Genomic DNA, 21,007 nt, shown 5'->3' with positions numbered 1-21,007 from the left:
ATTTTAATCAGACGTAGGCTTTCTTACACCACAGCTAGACCTTCTTGAGCGGATGTGATATTTTCATTGACTTAACTTTATTTGGCTTTATTGTACATTTCCTGATGGTGTTAACACACCGATGTGTGTTTGTAATCCAGGAGTAAAGAACCAATCAGGCTCAACATGTGGTACACGGTCAATTTGGAGCGCTCCAATCGCAAAGGAGAGATCATGGTGAACAAGAAAGACGCCGTTCGAGGAGAGGCACCGGTAAGCAGCCCGCTAACCAGATCCTGCAAATGTTGTCTTGCTTTTAGCATGTGTAGCTTTCGGGCCTATCTGATATGCTTTGCCGTGTGCGTACTTCCTGTTATGCCATCGACTGCATCATTACAAAAAACCTCCATCAACTGTTATTGTTCATGTGCTTGTATTTTCTTTTAGCTATGTTCAACTCTGCCACAACAGGTGGCCAAATGCTCGCATTCAGCTTGTTTAGTGTTCTCGAGTCAGTCAGTTACACCACAACAAAAAAAGGCAAGATGTGGATTGACCCAGCATAAATATATGGTAATTCAGCACCAAATGTGACTCCATTACAACTCGTAAGTTTCATGTAAGCAAACTCACTGCTCTTTTGTGATTTTTTTTTTTTTCGTAATCCACGATGAGAACCAGCCCCTTTGGCTTTTTTCAAAAAAATGCCAGTGTGACATTCATCAAAGTTTGAGGTATAGCTGCGGATATCAGGGGACACTTTTGACAAGCTGTCTGGAAATCCTGTCAATTCCCCTTTTTTGTCAGCTTTTCATTTCGCTTAGACACCCCAAAGAAAAATAGTTTCAGGAATGCACCTTTACTTTTATGAAGTCAGACCGTTAATAGGCATATAGCGGCATCACTAAACTCTTTAGTGCAACTGAGCAGGTGCAAACTTTCAAACGGTGGTGAGCCCTTCACCCGATGAGCCGCCATGAGCCGTCCAATTACATTAAGCGGTGTAATTTGCGATTAGAAACACGCATTTTGTTAACTCCCGGCATCTCCTCACAATCAACACAGCAAATTTTCCTCTTGGCTGCTTCCCTGCCGCTACCTTCTTTCATCATCCATATGGTAATTGTGTCTCACTCCTCCAATGAAAGCGGAATATTTTAATAAAATAAGCAAAGAAGGCAGCGGAGGATGGCAATGGTCTGTTGGGACTGTAAGAGATGAGGTGAAGCTAGTTAAAAAGCTTTCAATCCGAGTGACGCCACTCTTCAAATAAAATGTACGCACACGCTGGAATGGACTGAGATATATTTATATCCACGATATATTGCATGCTGGGATTGTTCATCATGCCAAGGACAGCTCGGGCTGGCAGCATGATGAAGCACATACTTTCAAAGGCGCAGACAGAAGAAATAACATTTTTGGTTCACCTCTCACATCATGGCTGCACGTCCTTAAATGAGGCTTTTTGAGGGCCACTTTCACAGCGCTCCGTTTTCATCTTCCCAATGAAATTCTTCCTGCATGATCTTTCAATAAGTCTTTTTTTTTAGTTTTTATATGTGCATGTCCAGCAGTTATACAATGACTCGTGCATGCTGCACTGCCTGCCGTCTCACATATTATCACAGCTCAGGCTTCAGTCCTTCTGTATTTAAAGATCTATTTTGAAATAAACAGTACTGTGCAAAAGCCTTGGGCCACCATACTGTTTGTTGTTTTGGCCATAATGGTCATAAAAACTAGATTGTCACAAAAATTGCAGACCTCCAACAAGTCTGGGCTGCGAATACAGGCGAAAACAATTCATATTGTAGAGTTTTGCATTTGGGACAGTTAGCATGCTGTCATCTTAATAATGGAGGATGGAGAACAGACGGGTGATGTCAAAATGATTCCGATGGTTGGACAATCCCAATGGTGTCATATTGACTCACACTATAAAAAAAATATAATTAAAATAAAAAAAACAAGGCACTCTTATCCAAAACGTTATCAAAAAGTAATGAAACATATTGAGTTGTTAATTGAAATGTAATTGTTTTCCTCCATTCCTCTACAAAATTAGTATATTAATTTGTGTAAACATGCTGTGTCCCATTAGTTCATGTTACATTTTACATTTTATTACAGTACATTTTTAAAAAATCTGTCTCAAACAATGATGCTTTCAAAAAAAGTCAGAACAGGTTGTCAAGTGAATGCTAAGTAAAAATTAATTAAATAATAAGAAGTAATTTGTAATAGAATATGCAGTATATTGTTTTGTAGTGCTCGCTCCCTATTTGCGGACATTGTTTTTTCCAATCTATTTTCAGGTAATTGTTGAAATGTTTATCAGCTGTTGCTGTGCGCTGTTTACATTGTGACCTTGTCAACATGACAGTAAGCTTCAGCTTTACAGATGCCACATCTGTCGTTGTTAACTATGACACATGGTGGTATCACATGCCGTAGTAAAGGTAATTACAGCCACCTTGACGTACCACCTGTTATCTTTCCCACAGGGGAGGAGGCGTTTATTTTTGGTTCTGTTATTTTTTTTTTTAGTACCCGGCAATAATTGAGAAACAGTAGCGTGGAGACAGCAATTTAAAGAGATAAAGTACACGTATGGACAGATCATTGCATGACAAAAACTGAATCAAAGTGCAATCATCTCACAAAATTAGATAATAAAAAAAAAACACAATCAAAATTAACTTTTATTTTTCGCTGTAGTTTCTCCAAAACATAATCAATGACAAATAGCCATATGTGGACGGAAGAAACAAAAAGCATAGACCAGGTGTCACCAACCAAAATTGGATTCAATTAATGTTATAATGTAAATCAACGTTAACGTTTTTTCCAATTAATGCTAGTCATCAAAACGCTTTGCTTTATTTCTATAGTTTTCTTCAAGTGTTTACATTTTTAAAAGGTGATCACTTCTGCGACATTCCTGGGGAATCACAATCTTCATCACTGTGAGCTGCAGGCTGCTCATTAAAAAAAAAAAAAGCAGACATTTTTCAAACTAAACTTTGGTCATATGTTTGGCCTGTGTGCATGAAGGCGCTTAATGTGTGCATGTTGCTGCAGGTTTCGGCATGCCTCACTGTGCACCCTTACCGGTCTTCCAATAACTCTATTCCTCCTTATTTGTTGTTTTCTTTCTCTATAATGTGCTGTCTGGATATAAGAAATCACGCAAGGTAATGAGACAAGTCACACCTTTGCCCATGTTTCATTTTGAGCAATTCACTGTCTTCTCACTCCCACCTCTCTTTGTGTAATAATAAATAAAAAGAAATCTGTGGACCGATAGGCAGCTTTGTGGAAAAACTCGTCATTTCATAAGCCTGTACGCACGTACTCACTGCACTCAGGCAGGGAGCTCTATAAAAACACACTTTGGCTTTCACCTCAGTCCATCTGCTGCGGGGGCGGATGGGGTGTGAAGGTGGGAGGGAAGAAAGAAGCGAAGGCTGCCATCTTTGTGCCCGCCATTGTTTTTAAGCGGCAGCAAATGTCTTCATTAGCCCGACGTAGGTGGGGATATCATGTCAACGCGCAGCTGTTGGCGGTGACAATGAAAATGACAGTGAAAAATGTCTCCGCAAACGCCATGGAGGAACTGAGGAGCAAATCCATGTTGTTCTTTTGTAGTCTGCTCTCACTTGTTCTGTAAGCAAGTCCCCCTTCCCCTACTTGCTCTAGACCACAGTACCCCAGATGCACAGGGAGTTTCAGAAAGCTTGATGAAGCCAGCTGTATCCACAAGCGCGTCACTATTTCATCGTATGATATCCCACTTTAGTGCAGTGCTTCTCAATTATTTTCTATTTTCCGCACATCTTATTTAGTACCTCCTCCAAGAAGGGTTTAATTCCTCTTTCGCTAGTTAGAGTTAGTGAGCAGTATGAAACATTGTGAACTAATTTCTAATAATAATAATTCCCAAATAGGTGGATGCAGGAAGGGAGGATTTCCAAATCAGTGGAGAAAAATATCATGAAATACAATCATAATCTGACAATATAACAGAAATTACAAACTCGTTTAACAAAAAATTCAATTAATGTCAAAGTCTCTCTAAAATATGTTGTGATAATGATCACAATGTTTTTAATCACCCCTATATTTTTATTGTATTCTCTAAGTGTAAGAATCGCTATACGTATATATATATATATATATATATATATATATATATATATATATACATATATATATACACACACATATATATAATAAAATAAATATTGTTTGGTTAATTAAACATTGATTTTACTTTTTTAACTGCAGCAAATTGTACTAAACATTGGTGATGGAAAGGTCTTAATTTATGAGAAGCAGTTTACTCATTCATACTGAACACTACACAGAGTGATTTCTTACTAGCAAAATAACACCAAAACACATTTTCAAGTCACACTTTAAGAATTTGAATATCGCACAATAAAAAGATGAATCATGATTTAATATTCCCATTTATAAAGTATCTCTACTTGTGCGTGTAGCAACACAATTTGGGGCTCTGCGTCGTTGCTGTCCTGCAGCAGATGACAGCATTGGTGAAGCAGAGCGAATGCACTCACATCTGGGTCCAGCCACCTTGGCCTAAGCCCCCAATAGGTCTCCGTTGGATGCAGTAACACAATCTCAGCTTTAGCCAAGCCTCTCTGCCTCGCGCATTCCAAATCCCTCGCCAGCTCACCTACACAAAGCCTGTTTATTTGGCCTCTTCCATCATTTTTCCAGCAATTAAGTCCATGTTTTTCCACTGGCAATTAGTGGCCCACTTAGGATAAAAAAAAAAAAGTCTTTCCTTACTTGTGTGCCAAGCCGTTTTGCTTTAAATATATTTTACAAAATGATACAGGTGTCTTACCCGTTTTTAGTGGGAACAGGATTGGATGGGATTGTTTGGATTTTGTGTTAACGTTGAACAAAATATTTTTTTAAATTTTCATTCATTGAATGATGGATGCATCGAAATGACCAACTTTGGCATTATGAAGGTTTACAATTATTTACAGTGTAGATGCATATGAGGATTGTTCTGCCTTGGTGGAGGTCTGCGGTCGACATAATGCTGTTCACATTTGAAATGTTTTGAAAAGAAATTCATACCGCAGAGCAATTCTCTTTTGTACTTGCTTTTAATGCCTCACATCTAGAAGATAATTGACCACCCTCTCAGCAGACATAGAAATTAATTACGTTGTAATACATCAACTGCGCTGATGTGTGTTGAGGGCGAGGAAGTGCGGTTATAGCCTCGGCGGGCTCCAAAACGAATATGGATCATTTTAATGGCAGAATCTATTTGTTACAATGGCATATGTGCAAATGTGCTACATTAATCTCCCACTTTATATACGTATATCAACTAAAAGGATGCAACTTATTTCAGGCTCACAGGACACAAAACGTATGACTCCATAAACCATCGTGGCCTGAATAGAAAAGCACTGCAAAAACAGATTACTTTTTAAAGCAATCTTAGGAGCATTTTTTTTCCCTCATGAATTTGTTGTAGTTTCCCCAGTTGATACCAATTTGTTATCCTGTCTCATCAGAACCTCCACGTGGACCTAAACCTGAAAGAGTCTCTCTTTGTTGGTGGGGCTCCTGACTATAGTCGACTTGCACGAAGTGCCGCCCTCACAGAAGGCTTCAAGGGAACGATCCAAAAGGTAAATGTTTGCAAGCATTTATTTCCTGAAGGACTGTTGTGACATTTCCTCTGCCTGCGGCGTTTTTACAGTGGAGCCTCTGAAGTTGATTAAAAACCCATAGTTTGAACTACTGTCTTGCTTGCTGTCACATACTTTCCCATGACATTAGATCAAACGGTTTAATGTCATATTGTGTTTTTCTTGTTTGAGTTTTTGTGACAATTATGGCAACTAAAAGTAAAACATGGCAAACTTGACTAAAGGTCATCAATAAAAACAAGAACGGAATGTGCGCTGTAAAGTTTTCCTCTGCATATTCATTAACTCTTCCGCAGTTAAGCTAGAACTAGCGCAACTAGTGCATATCTTCTTAAAGCTAGTTAAGCAGTCCTTCCCAATATTATATTGAATCACGTTCGCCATCAGAGTAATTGTTTTTAGCATCAGTGTTTTTCTTTGTTTTCACTGTCTTTGTCAAAATATTATGTGACATCCCTCCATGTTTTAATATTCATAAAATTCCATCCACAGTCAACAAAGGTTTTATTATTTACATTAGGTTTGAATTCAAATTCTATTATATCCAATGAAAACAAAGTGGTTGTTAAGCCAAACAAATTACAAATTGATCATCACAATTCAAATGTGTAGCTTCCTCTGTACTATATAATGACTTTTTCTTTTGGCCCATACAAATGTCAAGCAATTCTATATTAGTTGTCAAATTGTCACTTTATCCACTGTCATATTAATATTCTTTTTTACATTCCAAGATCAAAGTGGCACTGCTCATTTGGATTAGCATGCCACGCAATTATTAATAGAATGCTCAAGTTTCTTTTTGTTTGCCTTAGATCTTTCCCCTAACCGCATTTTTTTTAATCATTCCCTTCTCTCGCTCTCCAGTAAAATGACAAAAATAGCCCAGCAGAACAAAGGCAGGATGTTACTGTTTGCATAAACTTGTCATTAGTTCTCTTCTACAAAGTTTCCCTTGACACTTTGGAGAAAACCATAAGCTAAGTGTGGTGTTTGTCTTACGTGGCCACTGGAGAGAAGTTAATTATCTCTAAAAGGTGTTGAGTTCTCAGTGTGATGTCGAGTGGAACGTACACTTTGTATTACATGAGCGCCAGTTATAATATGCGATGCCGACATCTTGCTCCTTCAGGATTGCATGTGATTTTACTCTTCTCCGACTAAAGCAAAGTGTAGATGATATGTGATTTTCCCAAAACATGCGGATTAAAGCCACAGTAAGAAATAATGTTGATGTATTTTTGCTCCGTGGCTCCGCCTCCAATTTTGAAGTATGCCTCATCGTCTAAAACCATCCGCTACATAAATACATACAAATGTTATGTAGCGCTCCCCTTTACTTGGCATGGATTGATTTGACTCACTGACTTGATTGTGCTTTTGCAATAGATCATTTTGATGGGCACGCCCATCCTTCGAGAAGAGAACGCCCTGCGCTCCCAGAATCTGGCCATGTTCCAGGAGCATGCATGTTCCCGGGAACCCTGCCACAATGGTGGGCGTTGCAACCCCCAGCTGGACACTTATGAGTGTGTGTGCCTCAGTGGCTACTCCGGGGGACACTGTCAGAACAGTAAGTAACTTGGCTCATCTTTTTTTTTCTCATGCTTTTGGACATCTTAAAAAAATGACTTAACCTATTGAAAATGGACAGATGGGATCTCGTGCTCGACATTTTTCTTTAGCAATATTACATAGTTAAACCAATATTATAGTTCTTTAATCCTTAAACTAAATTAGCACTTTGGAAAATTATGAAGTGAATCAACTAGCACTTCAGCAACAGGTGACTCCATGTACTTTATATCATACCTGCCTGATAACTTTAAATAAACCGTGGCTCGATGCATCTTAGAAAAACATCCCCCGCCTCTACCATTAACCTTGCGCACGTGGTCGTCTGTCCTTTTCACGTTAATTAAATATGCAGCGGCACTCCCGCGTCGGCTCTGATGACCGTACCTTCCTTCTTATTGATCGCTGTGAGCTCATCTACTCAACAATCCCCCGCTCTCCCATCCTGCCCCTTCCTTCACAGCCATTTACGAGAAGTCTGCCGGGACTGACACGGAGGCCGTTGCCTTTGACGGCCGGACATTCATCGAATACCACAACGCCGTCACAAGGAGGTAAGGAAGAGGACAAGAGCATGTCCCCATTTGAGCCTAATGCATCCTAATTGCCATATTAACTAAATAAACTATGTGTCTCGCCCCTCCCTCACTAAGCTGTGATGACAAGCTTGATGATATCATCAGCTCACACGCTTCAAGGGTACTAGCAGCGAGCTAATGAGCTTTCTTTTAACACCGTTTCACAAAGTACCAAGACATTAGACAATCAAAGTGTTGCCCTGAGTAAACTATGTTGTTGTTGTTTTGCATAATGACAGTTGCGAGACTTGCGTTATCTGACATTTTACAAGAAGATAAAGCTGATGGCATCAATGTAAAAGCGCTTTGGGGAACTACCCAAGAAAACACAAGCTTATGTCTCGCTAGGCCGCTGGTTTGACATTTCTACGCCTTCAGAGTGAAGTTTGCCGCAGGGGTTATTAGAAACAATATCTAAACAGAGAAAACACACTGTCTGTCTTTGTGTGTTGTTTGCTTCGTCCAGTATTAGTCTTGACCTCTTCTGTCTTTGTGTGTCTGTTCTCACATCAAATGTCCCTCACTGTCTTTCCTCTCCCACCATAGCCAACTGACCAATGAGATCCCAGAGTAAGTAGACGAAATGTCTATTAAGAAATTGCCCAGCTTCAAATCAAGCCAAACTAACAGCAACAAAACTGTCCATTTTTTTTAATAATTAACAAAACCCAAGACACTAAAAAATCCAAAACCTTTCCGGTCATATTGTCATTTATATGCAGACAATAACCATCCCAACTTCATTCAGTTCACCTCCATATTTTAGTTTGAGCAATTTCTTTCTTTTCAAGACATTTTGCAGTGTCATTAGATCCTTTCTGTTCCTCTCGTCCTCCTCCAATGCAAAGACAAGCATGAATGTGTGCATGATAAGCATTGTGCCTGTACCCTAGAGAAATTCAATTGCTTTATCGAAAATGTGCAATATTTTATGCATGGTTCATATACAAGATGAACTGCCATGCATTTTTGCACTAAATGCTGTTAGCTGGAATGTGGAACATGAAGTAGAAGAGACCCCCCCCCCTCTTGAAAAACAGCAAGAATATACTGACCTAGTTTCTTGTGCTTGGACAGTTTATTATTCGATCATAAGCCTGGTAAGTACTGTAACCCCAATGTAGAAAAAGCTTACTAGCTTCCAGACCAAGGTTTTTTATCTGTTTTTTTTCTCCCCAAAATCTATTATGAGGAATAATTAAATTCCCTACAGGCCCTGGATAAAGGCACCAACATATTAATCACAGATGTAACCCCCCCCACCCTTGTAGATAAGACCTCCAGTTGCGAGCTCTTGCAGTGTGTATCCACAGGTATCAATCCCACTTAACAGCGGCTCCTCTGAGCCAGACTGTCAAAAGTTGAATGGATGTCACATTTAGTAAAGAGCCACAATGAATTTGAGTCTAAGTAAGCGGAGCTGGGGCGCAGCGCTCCGCAGGTGCACGGATCAATTCAGCTTGATTTGATTTTGTCATGGAAATGAATACATTTCTCACAGAGGCCATTAAGTGCCTTTTCGAGGGCGCAAAGTCAAACGTTCACCTCGGGTTAATGGTACTACCACTCGGATCATCCTTTGAGCTGGCTTTGCCCGTGTCTAAAAAGCGTAGGTCGATTTGGCTCGAGGCCCATTATTTCAATGACAAATCATATGTGGCAATGACTCCCAGCCGGTATGGCACTTGACCCCATTTTTTGACTAGTGTGTCTTATTCACCACTCAAGTTAATTGATGATACTCTGTGGCATACTTCCCTGTTCAGAAAATTGGCTGCTGGCTGAATGAGGTTATGCTAGGTGGAGATGCTGATCATGAATACACTTTACATGTCCATTAAAAGATGCTTGTTTCCGGGGCATTGTGGCACATTAGCCACCTTGATCCAATAGCGCTGCCCTAGAGAGCTTGCTTTCATGGTCGCTGTGTGAATGAGGCACTACACGATGGATATTCGGGGGAATTGTCTTGATTGCTGAATCGGGAAAACAAAAACTGCTGCGGTGATTATAGGTTGCAGTAATGTGGTACATACTAACAGCTTGCAATCTTACAGTAAAATCCTTTTCCAAGAAATAATTATATTTCACCAATTAAATGTGTTAAAAAGCTGTGCTCAAAGCAAAACAAAGAGACCCGCGAGACTGAACTAATTGTCTTTGCATTCAGTTGCACAAATCAACTGTAATAAAATTGTAAGTGGATCCTATTGTTTCTTGTGAAATAAGAGTTAGTTTCGAGGCAAATGCAGTGGAGTTGGAGTCCAGTTGAATCCAGTGCCTGCATGCTGCCAACCTCACTCTAGTCCCTAAAATCTAAAACGTGGAGGGTAGCAACCTTCGAGGACCCCTGATTTACAATAGTAGCTTTTATCTGCCGTGGTTTTCTTGCACTAGTGCCACATGGCTGACAACGGTAATAATCTAAAACCTGTTTTGTTGGGACTCGACAATTTGACTGTCAGCAAACTTGACAACCAACTGTATTTCTTTTGGCAGCCTTGGATGATTGTTTGAGATAAAGTTTCAGTGAAACAGTTGATGCAGAAAGGACATCGCAAAATACTGGGACTACAAAAGATTTCCTGGAAAAAAAACAATTGGGTTAAGAAACCATATCTGAGAATAAAATACATCAATAATTTAGACCATTGAACAGGGTAAGCGGCATAAAAAATGGATAGATTAATTGTGGGAGCCATTTTTGTGTGACGTAAAATTCCGCATGGTCAACAAAAATTTGGGGGGTCAACAAGCAATCGGTTGTTTTAAAATGGCCATTCCGAGTGGCACACCTGTGATTACAACGGATGATAGCGACAGTCGATATTTTAGTGGAGCACTTTAGCTTTTCTCAGCTTTAGATCACAACAACCCTCCTTCCCTTTGTCCTTCTGGCCTCTCCGCTTACCTTGCATGCCGTTGACTTTCTCCCCTCCCCCCTTTCCCTGAAGTCCCGAGTCTGTGGAAAACCCATCTGACCAGAGGTGAGTCTCTCGGAGCTTTAAGACTTGCGGTCTCTCATTTCTCATCCCCCATCTTCTTCTTAGACAAACCCTCCCCATTTGCTCAGCGGGCTAAATCTCCCTCCGTGGATGCAGCATCGTTTTAATCACGGCAAGTTACAACAATGAGTCACACCGAACCTCTCCACGCACTTGACTTCATCCAAATTCAAGGCTCTGATAGCGGCACTGGATCCAGAGTCTCCGAGACACTCCCGCCAGTGCGCTCTTGACTGTATTTTACACTCTGCTGCCACCTAGAGTCAAACTTGGAGTAGAGACCCATTGAGCATAGTGCTTTCAGAGAATTTGAACACGTGTTAGTAGTAGATAAAATCCATCCATTTATAAAAACAGAGGCAACGACACAGTAGCAGTCTCGGAAGTCAGCGGCGTATATGAGATTTCCAAACCTCGCATGCACGCCGTTGTTTTATTCATGATATATTCAGCTCACTTAATAACCTTGAACTTATCACTGACAAGCTGCTCGGATGGAGATTTATTGGTCCCTGTAAGCTCTTTGAGGTTTTGCCAGAAGAGGATTCGCTGAGCTTTATTTGTTTTAGTTTTTTTTCCTCTCTCTTTATGGGGAAAAATACGATACTTTTAAATCATTCCATTTTTGTTGGTTTTTCTTGTAACCTCAGCAGATTCAGATCATGAATAAGCTTTAAATCCGGGATATATTTTTAAAATAGAGACATGGGGTCAACTTTGTTTGTATATAAGAAATATACAATAAAACAGTCATTTTGTTTCTGCTGAGGTGAACCACATTATTGTTGTTCCTTGACGAACTGATAAATATTGCCTCATCTCTCTTCATAGTGTACCTCTTTATTTCTGCACATCGAAAAGCACTCCCACGAGCCTCTCTGTTTTTTCCACGCTGACTCCTGCGCCATGTCATCTGTCTCGTCTAATCTTTTTTACCCAGGTCTTGGTGTTGTTTTTTTCCATCCATGTGCCACTGGTTGTTTGTTGTCCTCACCTTGTCTTTGTGTTTAAATACCCTTCGAGGGAGGTGGATTATAGCCGTGTTCCAGATGTACTAACAATTACACGGATACCGATTGATGGTGTGCACACAAAATTGTACATACGAACACACACGCCAGCAAATGGTCGGATTTTTAATGGATGGGGTGTCCGTTGTCACCCGACCGAGAAAACATCAAGAACACAAGCAGTTTTTTTTTTTTTTTTTTTTTATATGCTAGTATGGCGATTGTGAGTGCATACTTGGCCGTTCCGTGCAGTGCCACTTCGGGGATAGCATCTTATCTTCACTCTCCCAGAGTGTTGGCGGGCAAGAGTCTGAAGATCAAACATGCCACTGAAGACAGACACAAGAAGAGAGGTTGCAAACCACTCCCGCTCAGTAGACAAACAACCCCCTGCTACACTTAAACACAGTCTGCATTCCGAATGCTCCCCAAAACGCAATGTGGATAAAGGACTTGAGATGGAGCTCATAGTTTTGTGAATCTTAAATCTTCATCTTCCAAAGACATCCTATTGGATAGTATGAAAACGCCAACGAAAAAGCAATTATGCTTGCTTCACAGAGGTCTTTGGCAAGTCCAATTCCGAATTGTGCCTTTTCACTTTAGAGGTTCCACTGTGCTTTGCAACATTCAACCAATCGTCCTCCCTGGAAATGAATAATGTTCCGTACTTTTACTATCAAGCTACCTTGCTACTCGCCAACCTATGTTTGGACTAGGTTGCTCTCCTATTTGAACTCTTTTCAGCAACTGAAACAATATCAACATGTCATTCACGCTTCCGTTGTTCTGCCCCTAGCGAAAAGGCTCTGCTGGTGAACAAATTTGAGCTGAGCATTCGCACGGAGGCGACCCAAGGCCTCGTGCTGTGGAGCGGGAAGGGCGTGGAGCGTTCCGACTACATCGCTCTGGCCGTCGTGGACGGCCGTGTTCAGATGATGTACGACCTGGGCTCCAAGCCAGTGGTGTTGCGCTCTTCGGTGCGCGTCGACACCAACCGCTGGATACGCATCAAGGCTAGCAGGTGAGTCGTGCTGTAGCAGCGAGCAAAGGCTTTCTCACTTTGATGGGATTACACTTCATCCATATTCTATTCCTGTCGCTGCGATCCCTTGCATCAATCCTCTGATGCGCTGCGAGTTGACAGATTAGTCTCAGATTAAGGTTATTTCCACGCCTGGTCATGCTTGAGCGCGATGCGCATTGCAGAACCAATTCTACGGATGGATTAATGAATGGTGAGGAAGGAAGAACATGCAGCAGCACTTAGGCTCCACATGGGAAAATTAAATAATAATGTCATTAAAATTGCATGAAGCCGAATCCCAACACACACAGATGTATCTTGAAGATCACGCTCCTAGCGTGACAGCTGATGCCACACTTTGGGAATTTAGTTCTAAATTACATTTGCAATTAATCAGATTACCACAAATTAGATGAGAGCGGGGCAAACCTGGAGCTTTTTATACCCTCTCAGTGAGCTCTGCGCCTTCCCCTTTGGGTAATCAAGTTTTGCGGAAAAAAGTGTTCATTTGACTAGAGCACTTGCGTATACAGTATATATATGAAAAAATCAGAGCACACAAAGAGCACAGACCTCTACTATGGCACATCCCTTATACCAACATTTTCTCAGATGGATCAAATGTACAATACTTTACAATCTTATGATTCCACGATAATGTAACGAAACATTATATGGTAGATTTATTCATTCATTCATCCGAACCGCTTATCCTCATGAGGGTCGCGGGTGTGATGGAGCTGACTTCAGGCAGGAGGCGGGGGACACCCTTAACTGGTCGCCAGACAATCGCAGGACGCACAGAGACGAACAACCAGCGGAACTCCCACTCCCACCGACGGGCAATTTGGAGTGGCCAATGTGGGAGGAAACCGGAGCACCCGGAGAAAACTCATGCAGGCACGGGGAGGGCATGCAAACTCCACACAAGGAGGGCCATAAGGTGGAATCGAACCCGTGACCTCTAAACTGCGAAGCGCACATGCTAACCAGTGCTCCTCCATGCAGCCCTATATAGTGTTAATGATTAAAAAGAAAAACAGTAGTATGCCCTGCTGCAGGGGTCATCAACATTGTGCCCCTCATGACCACATGAGTAACCTGCGGAGCTGTTCTAAAAATAGCTCACCGGTGATAGGGCATCGTTGTAGAAAGGATTGTTTAAAAATGCAAACCATACTGGCAGAGATCCATGAAAAAAGTGGTGTAGCATATATTTATCCATTTTCTAATTATTGTAAGACATCATTAACACGATCACTGTGTGAAAATGAAATTATTTAACATTAATAACAAATACTAATATTCTTAAGAGCATTTTGATCAAATGGGGCAATGCAAACTTGTATCAAATTGGTAGTCCTTCCTTCTCACTAATTAGTACCAAAGAAGTAGCTCTCATTTTCAAAAAGGTTAGTGACCCCTGCCCTGCAGTAATCTCAGGAGATAAAAAATGGTGTGCTTTCAGGGATGATAAAGTAATGGAAATAGTTTGTTAGATTGTCAATGTTAAGTATCAACTGCTTTTAACTGAAATCTGAATCGGAAATTATTTGCCATTACAAAGTCCTGCACACACGTCCGATATTTGATCATTTTCAATCCAATCCAACAAGAGTCGTATTTCCTGTAGTTCATAAGTGTCAAACTCAAGGCCTAGGGGCCAGATACGGCTCGTCACATCAGTTTATGTGGCCCGCAAAGACAAATTGTGCATCGACTACAAATTGTCTTCACTTGAAATAAATAGAGATATTGCTAGCAATTTTTACTACATTCATCTTTTTAAAATATTCACAGTTTTTACTCGTCTCTGATTTCAAAACTATCAATTCATCAATTTGTTGTGTAGCCTATACTGTATATAATATAAGGCATTCACAGATATAATGGCCCTTTGAAGGAAACTATGACGACAATGCGGCCCGCGAAAAAAAAGAGCTTGACACCCCTGCTCTAGTTGCACATGTTCGAAGCCGTTAGAAGATGAGAGAGGAGCAATATTGACGTCTCCATTGACCGTTGTTGTCATGATCACAGTCGCTCAAGTTTGCTACAAGCTTTTATGAAAGTAAACAAGCAACTGTAGTTTTCCAACAGCTGGCAGTTAGTCCATCGGCGAGTAACACATACAGAAAGATTGGTTCAGTTCCTGTCTCATTTAGTTGTCTCTCTCACTTCGCTGTACTTTTTAACATCGACTCGGATCCTCTTGATGTCTCCTTCTGGAAAGCACTCTTCTTGCAGCTCCATTGCAATCAGAGCCGACATTTTTCAATCAACAAAAAGCAAGGCGTGAAGGCGCAAACAACAGGCGCAGATATATACGCCTCCTCCGATGAAAGTCACAGCCAAAAGCGCTGAAAACAATCCACAATGGTTTTACACAACACATAATCCACATTAAATGACAAAAAGGGTGGAAAAGTGAAAATAAAAGACCTGATTTTAACTGCCAGCCTTAAGGCTCCATCTTTGATTCTCAAATATTCAATTCATCTGGATTAGACATAACATGTTAATTTGTGGATAATTCTCTTCACAATTCATCATTCAAAAAAAATGCATATAACCTCCTTGGCAAAGCCAAATATGCAGTTCATATAGCCCGAGGCTTTACTATAGAAAGGCAGCGTGCAGTGATTGTTGCGCATGGCAATATCACATTAAAGGATTCTGTCATTAGAAACAAATTAACTGCTGGAAATTTGAGCGTGACCCATTTATCACCTTCAGCCTGCTGGACATTAGCTTTCAACGTGGCTGTCAATTTAAGTACGGGGGATAATTACATTGCTTCCGTTGTCTAAGAAAGCGGCGATAATTGATCACTCAACATCCATACCAAGCAAAGGAACAGTTCATGTCTGTCTCATCCCTGGCACGCTTAGAGGCACACGAGATCATTTGAATGTTGACGGCGGTGTAAATCACAGCATGTGTAGTTATACTGCCACAATCTGTGTTGCTTGCCGTTTTAATGATGCCCCCTCAGTTGGAATGACACTTTAGTGGGTTCAAATTATCCCCATCGTCACAATCCCTGAGCGTGCGCTTCCAGCCACCTTGTATGAACGCTACTCCTGCGGCATCTGTTTGCTGCTAGGCGGGCCCATTTAGAACGCTGCTTGGCAAAGGCGTTTATGGGGGTGCTTAGTGTGCTGCCAGCGGAGCCATGATGCTTCAGATTAAATTAAAAAACGTTTTACAGCTATTGAGTATGACACACTTGCTTCTAAACAACAACCCTGTCCTCCGCAGAGCGCTACGAGATGGATCGCTACAAGTCGGCAACGAGGCAGCAGTGACGGGATCGTCGCCTTTGGCGGCAACTCAGCTGGACACGGACGGAGCGCTTTGGCTGGGTAGGCGGCCACACTTGAATAGAGAAATGGAGAAATATAGCATTTGCTCCTGAGGATGTCTACTAAATTCGCTCCATCAAGAGAAGTCTTTGCTCCAGCTGAGCCGGTTCCAGTGGTTTTCTAATCTGTGGGCCCGTGCAAATGCACGGAATTAATGTTTTTGTACGTCTTTAAAATAGCATTAAAAGCCATTAAATGGATTTAGCGAAAATTTAGGCCTTAAATGCTATTGCAACAAAAGCATACCAAAAAATGTGGTGGTTTTGGTCAACTCTTGTATTTTGGGGCTTTTTACAGTCGAAAGGCATTATCATGTGTACCAAGCTGAACCAAATCTTACTAGAGACAATGGAGGTGTGTTCTTGCACTCAGGTAACAACATCAAGTCAATTGCAACAACTGAGCCCTGCAGCAAGGACACATGATCCTCCAATCCTTCCATCGAGGGCCCTTCTTTTTAAATCCCCTTTTCACCATCCGTCATTAATTCGACGGTAATGCGCGTGAAATTAGGCCTGTCGATCCCCGATTTCTAAGGGGCCCAATCCGATTAAGATGTGCGGGACTGAAGAGGTAAAGAGCTTTTGACAGGAAAGTGAACTCTGAGCCCAGCGGATAAGTCGGGGGGACATCACTGATGAGGAGAATGTACGAGCCCTGATCCAATAGGACATTGTGACTATTTTAAGAAAAAGTTGCTAATAAGTTGAGAAAGAAGACTAGTTTGACTGAGCGCAAGCGTAACTCAAAATCAAGCATATTGTAGGAGAACAGGAGCCGTCAAACACGAGCCATCTGGGTCACCGTGTCTCTTCAAAGCATCTGAAAATCCATTTAAAATTGGATTTAAATGGAAAAGGTGCTAAAATAGAAAGCAGAATGGACTGAATCAATTCTTTTGAACTACAAAACTGCGAAGTTCATATTAGACAATAACCATTCCAGTCTGTTCACGCTGAGATTAAAACACATTGACAGCCCTCAAAAAGGTTACTTTCCAATTTAGATATCAAAATCTAAACTTTTGCCTTTACCAAGATAATAATGCTCAGTTTTGATTGGCACTTTGAGATGTTCATTTTACAATCTTCTAATTGTTGTAGTTTTGGTGTATTGCATCATACTGAGAGCTGCTTCTGAAATTTGTTTGATTCGTCATGGTTCGAGCATCTTGTTTGCTGTTGTCCTCAGGCGGTCTGGAAGAAGTGGCGGTGGCACGTCGGCTGCCCAAGGCCTACAGCACGGGCTTTGTGGGCTGCATCAAGGATGTGCTGGTGGATGGCGTGGAGCTCCACCTGGTGGAGGACGCCCTGAATAGCCCCCAAATATTACATTGTCCGGCGGCCAAATAAGCAGGCACGGAAAAAACACTGCGAAATGAAAAAGCAAATCAGTCAATACTCAAGAAATCCTCCCCGTCTTTTCCACTCAATCCATAGCACCCATGTCTCCTGCTGTAATTATTTTCTATTTTTGTATACTGTTCATCAATTTTTTTTGGTGCGGGGAGAAAATGTTTTAAAATTTCTTGGGTTTTTTTTCATAATTTCCTTTAATCTGCACCTACATTCACATGTCCATTGCCTTTTTTTTAAATCAACATTTAAAACATTTTCGGTGTAATAGTTTTGCTGTTAAATCTGTTGCCAAGGTAACCAAAAAGGTTGCTTATTGACTTTGCTCATGACTTGAATTCTGGTGTTGATTTTTACTTAATCCCTTGTTGTGGTGCCATACGGTCATTTAAATTCCCCCAAATTCTTTTAACATACAATAATATATATACTATATCCATGTTATATAATACTACATTCCCTCACCACCTCCCAACTCATTGTATTTCTCTAATGGAACTCTTTGAGATCAGTCAAGCTGCTACGGTGACAAAGTACAAAAAAAGAAAAATCCACTCCCATCGCTCTTCACAGCACCAAAAATTAATTAGTTTGAAACTGAAACCGATATTTACTGGAACTGAAGCCTGTCAGACTCTAACACATCTAACATCTGGAACAAAGTCTTATAAATAATTATAGAGTTTATAAATAATACCAGAGACTGTGAATATTAGAGGTGGCTTCTCCTCAGAGAGAGGCATGTATTTTTTTTTTCATCAAATTATAACTCATGATGACCACTATTAATGCATGGACGTATGCAGTGTCAATTGTTTTGTCTTTAATCCCGCAAAAAAACCACATGGGAAAAAAAAAAAAACTTTCTTCCCTCTACAATAGCAAAGGTATCGGTTCATTGTCCAAAGCTTTTTCCAGGTATTGCACAAGAATCTTGAATGGTGCAAAAGGGGGAAAGTTGTTCTTAGGGAGGATGGAAAAAGGAGCAACGCAAGGAAAAAGAGACGATTATTCTGGCATGTATTTTGCCCGACAAATCAACAATCAACAAAAGACTTGAGTTCCCTTTTTTTTATATTCCACATTGCTGGAAGAATCCGATGCGGCTGTTGAGAGAGACTGCGACCCTTGTTGAAGCCATAACAGCCACAAATCAATGTTAACTAACATACTGTAGTAGCGCATGGGTTTGTAACATTCAGCGACGCAACGAGGAATTGCTGAACCACAATAAGCTGTGATGACTGATATCTTCTTTTGATATGAGATCTTTGGCAATATATTCTATAACAAAATCTGTTTTGTGGTTGGGTAGCAAACGGTCTTGTTCGTTTACTTTCTTAATGTTCCCCCTCTGAAATAATCTGGCAACCATTTTTTTTATGTACAGGCCACCTGTTTTACGTGTAAATTTAGCTAAATGTGTTATCTGTGGAGGTTTGTTTGTTTGTTTTAGTAATATACACTGGAGCCATGTCTCTTCTTCCACACTTTGATAAATGTACATGGGGGAGGGATGTCACTAAAGCTATAATATAATTGTCGTGCATAATATCAGGTGAAATCAGGAAGCCCTTTTCTGGTGTATCAAGCCACATTGCAATTCCAACACTCGCTCTCTATATCTTATTTTGGCCACACTGTTCTTTGGTTTGGATCCATTGAGGTGGCGACACCTAAAAATATATATATATACATTTCCATCATGTATTGATGTGACACCAGACAATAATGCCACATGATTTAATGCCAACTTGGAATTGCCTTTAAAGCCCCCAGTCACCTTGACTCTAAGCATCGTCCTTATTTTAGCCGATTGATAAACTCCATCCCCATATAATAGTAATAATAATGACAGATAGTGATAGTTAAAAAAAACACGACAAGAGGAATGTTCAGATCCTCTCTTCTGTTCCTTATTTATATCTAAAAGTGGGTGTAAGCGACTGTCTGATCACAAACTTCATAAAACGGCAGTGCATCGAGTAAAAGTGGCATGACCTGAACATTACTAACTTTATGACCTTTGTCTTGTGTTCTTACCATCATGAAATAAAATGTCAACCAAAATGGAGTTCATTCTTGTCATTGTTTATTTTATTTTTTGAGGGGTGGGCTTTAAATATTTTGGTTTAATAATACAGTATTTCTGAATTTGATGGTGCCAAAATGCTGAAAATTGTCATTTTTATAACACACGATGATGGTAGATTTAAAACAAATCAATTCAGATGTGAGCGAAATGTAAAAGTGAGTTTTCATTTGAGAAGTTTCACAAATAATTCATAATTCAATCGTGAAGGGTAGTTCATGCTAACTACCTCCTACCTTTTTTCGGAACGCAATAGTATTTAATCGTTGGCATACAAGTACGGTAATTTGCATGAAATGGCTCTACTGTACTTAATGTTGCGTGCGTTTAGGTCAATCTTTCCTAACTTTTTTTTTCTTCTCATCAAGGCAGGTATCCACAGAGTGTTGATTCAGTTCAGAGTTTCTGCTCCTAAACCTTTAAAGAATTGGCATATCGATAAAAGGGAAATAAATTGAATGTGAAAATGTCAAGTGAAAAGAAGGAAGTTGATACACTATCAACTATCAGCTTTTTCAGTGGCTGGATTCATGAATTAGATTGTCATCTGGCACACACACACAGAAATATCTCATGCTATATTTGCCTACGCAGGTGCAACAAAGCCTCTTGAAAGGAACGTGAGACCTGCAGTATGGATTGAAATCCCCTGATGCTAGCTGATGACTTTGCATTCATCACATTTAGTGTTAGAAAACAAATATGCAGCCGGTGCTATTCTCTTTCCACATCTATTTCCATCATGTATTGATCAGACAGTAACGTCATCCCATTGTGCACCAGCATCGTTTTTAACTGCTTGCCAGACCCACATAATAAATACTCAGTGGGAGCAGATCCTTTCAGCCCGGAGCACGTTGCACTGAGCTGAGGAACAATTCCAAGGAGAGGAGATGTTTCATCTCTCTGTCCTGTCAACGCTTGTGTGGGAGCCATAGCGGCGGCACACGGGGTCAAACTATGGGGAGGCAAATAAATCCATAGACAATTGCATAAGCCTGTCCATCCCCCAGTAGATTAAGCTGTAGTGAGAGACCGCTGACGTCAATGCTGCCTGTGGATGCAAGCGCCGTCCTCCAGAACAGAGGTGCAACCTGCAATTTTGCTCTTGACACGATATGGCATTTTTACAATAGAGCAAAATGAAGTCTTTATTGATTTAACAGTCAACAAGCTACAAGAGGTGAATTCAAAATTACAGTGTGACATACTCTGTTCTCTGCATTGTCTGTTTACTGTTATAACAGTCAGGCATCGGGTTAAATAAAGTTTAGGGCTCCTACTTTCGAGTAATCACCTTCACGGGATTGAATAAT

General features: G+C 40.6%; 1 protein-coding gene across 8 annotated transcripts in view; it reads left to right on the top strand.

Annotated features, from left to right (window-relative positions):
* The window catches only part of agrn (agrin), a 182,676-nt gene extending 163,003 nt beyond the window's left edge, over nucleotides 1–19,673 (top strand). For 3 of the 8 annotated variants that reach the window (XM_037240168.1, XM_037240125.1, XM_037240163.1), the window contains 10 exons: nucleotides 141–252; nucleotides 3,165–3,176; nucleotides 5,547–5,663; nucleotides 7,074–7,257; nucleotides 7,723–7,813; nucleotides 8,384–8,407; nucleotides 10,792–10,824; nucleotides 12,652–12,876; nucleotides 16,141–16,244; nucleotides 17,436–19,673. In XM_037240168.1, the coding sequence (XP_037096063.1) occupies nucleotides 141–252; nucleotides 3,165–3,176; nucleotides 5,547–5,663; nucleotides 7,074–7,257; nucleotides 7,723–7,813; nucleotides 8,384–8,407; nucleotides 10,792–10,824; nucleotides 12,652–12,876; nucleotides 16,141–16,244; nucleotides 17,436–17,596 (1,063 nt within the window). In that variant the 3' untranslated portion in view covers nucleotides 17,597–19,673. The remainder of the gene's footprint in view (nucleotides 1–140; nucleotides 253–3,164; nucleotides 3,177–5,546; nucleotides 5,664–7,073; nucleotides 7,258–7,722; nucleotides 7,814–8,383; nucleotides 8,408–10,791; nucleotides 10,825–12,651; nucleotides 12,877–16,140; nucleotides 16,245–17,435) is intronic. The other 5 variants (XM_037240160.1, XM_037240179.1, XM_037240142.1 and 2 more) reach the window with 4 other exon arrangements.
* The last annotated feature ends 1,334 nt before the right edge of the window (nucleotides 19,674–21,007 follow it).

The sequence above is a fragment of the Syngnathus acus genome, chromosome 2 (assembly GCF_901709675.1).
Source record: "Syngnathus acus chromosome 2, fSynAcu1.2, whole genome shotgun sequence".
NCBI lineage: Eukaryota > Metazoa > Chordata > Actinopteri > Syngnathiformes > Syngnathidae > Syngnathus > Syngnathus acus.
This window is presented reverse-complemented; position numbering and strand designations above follow the sequence as displayed.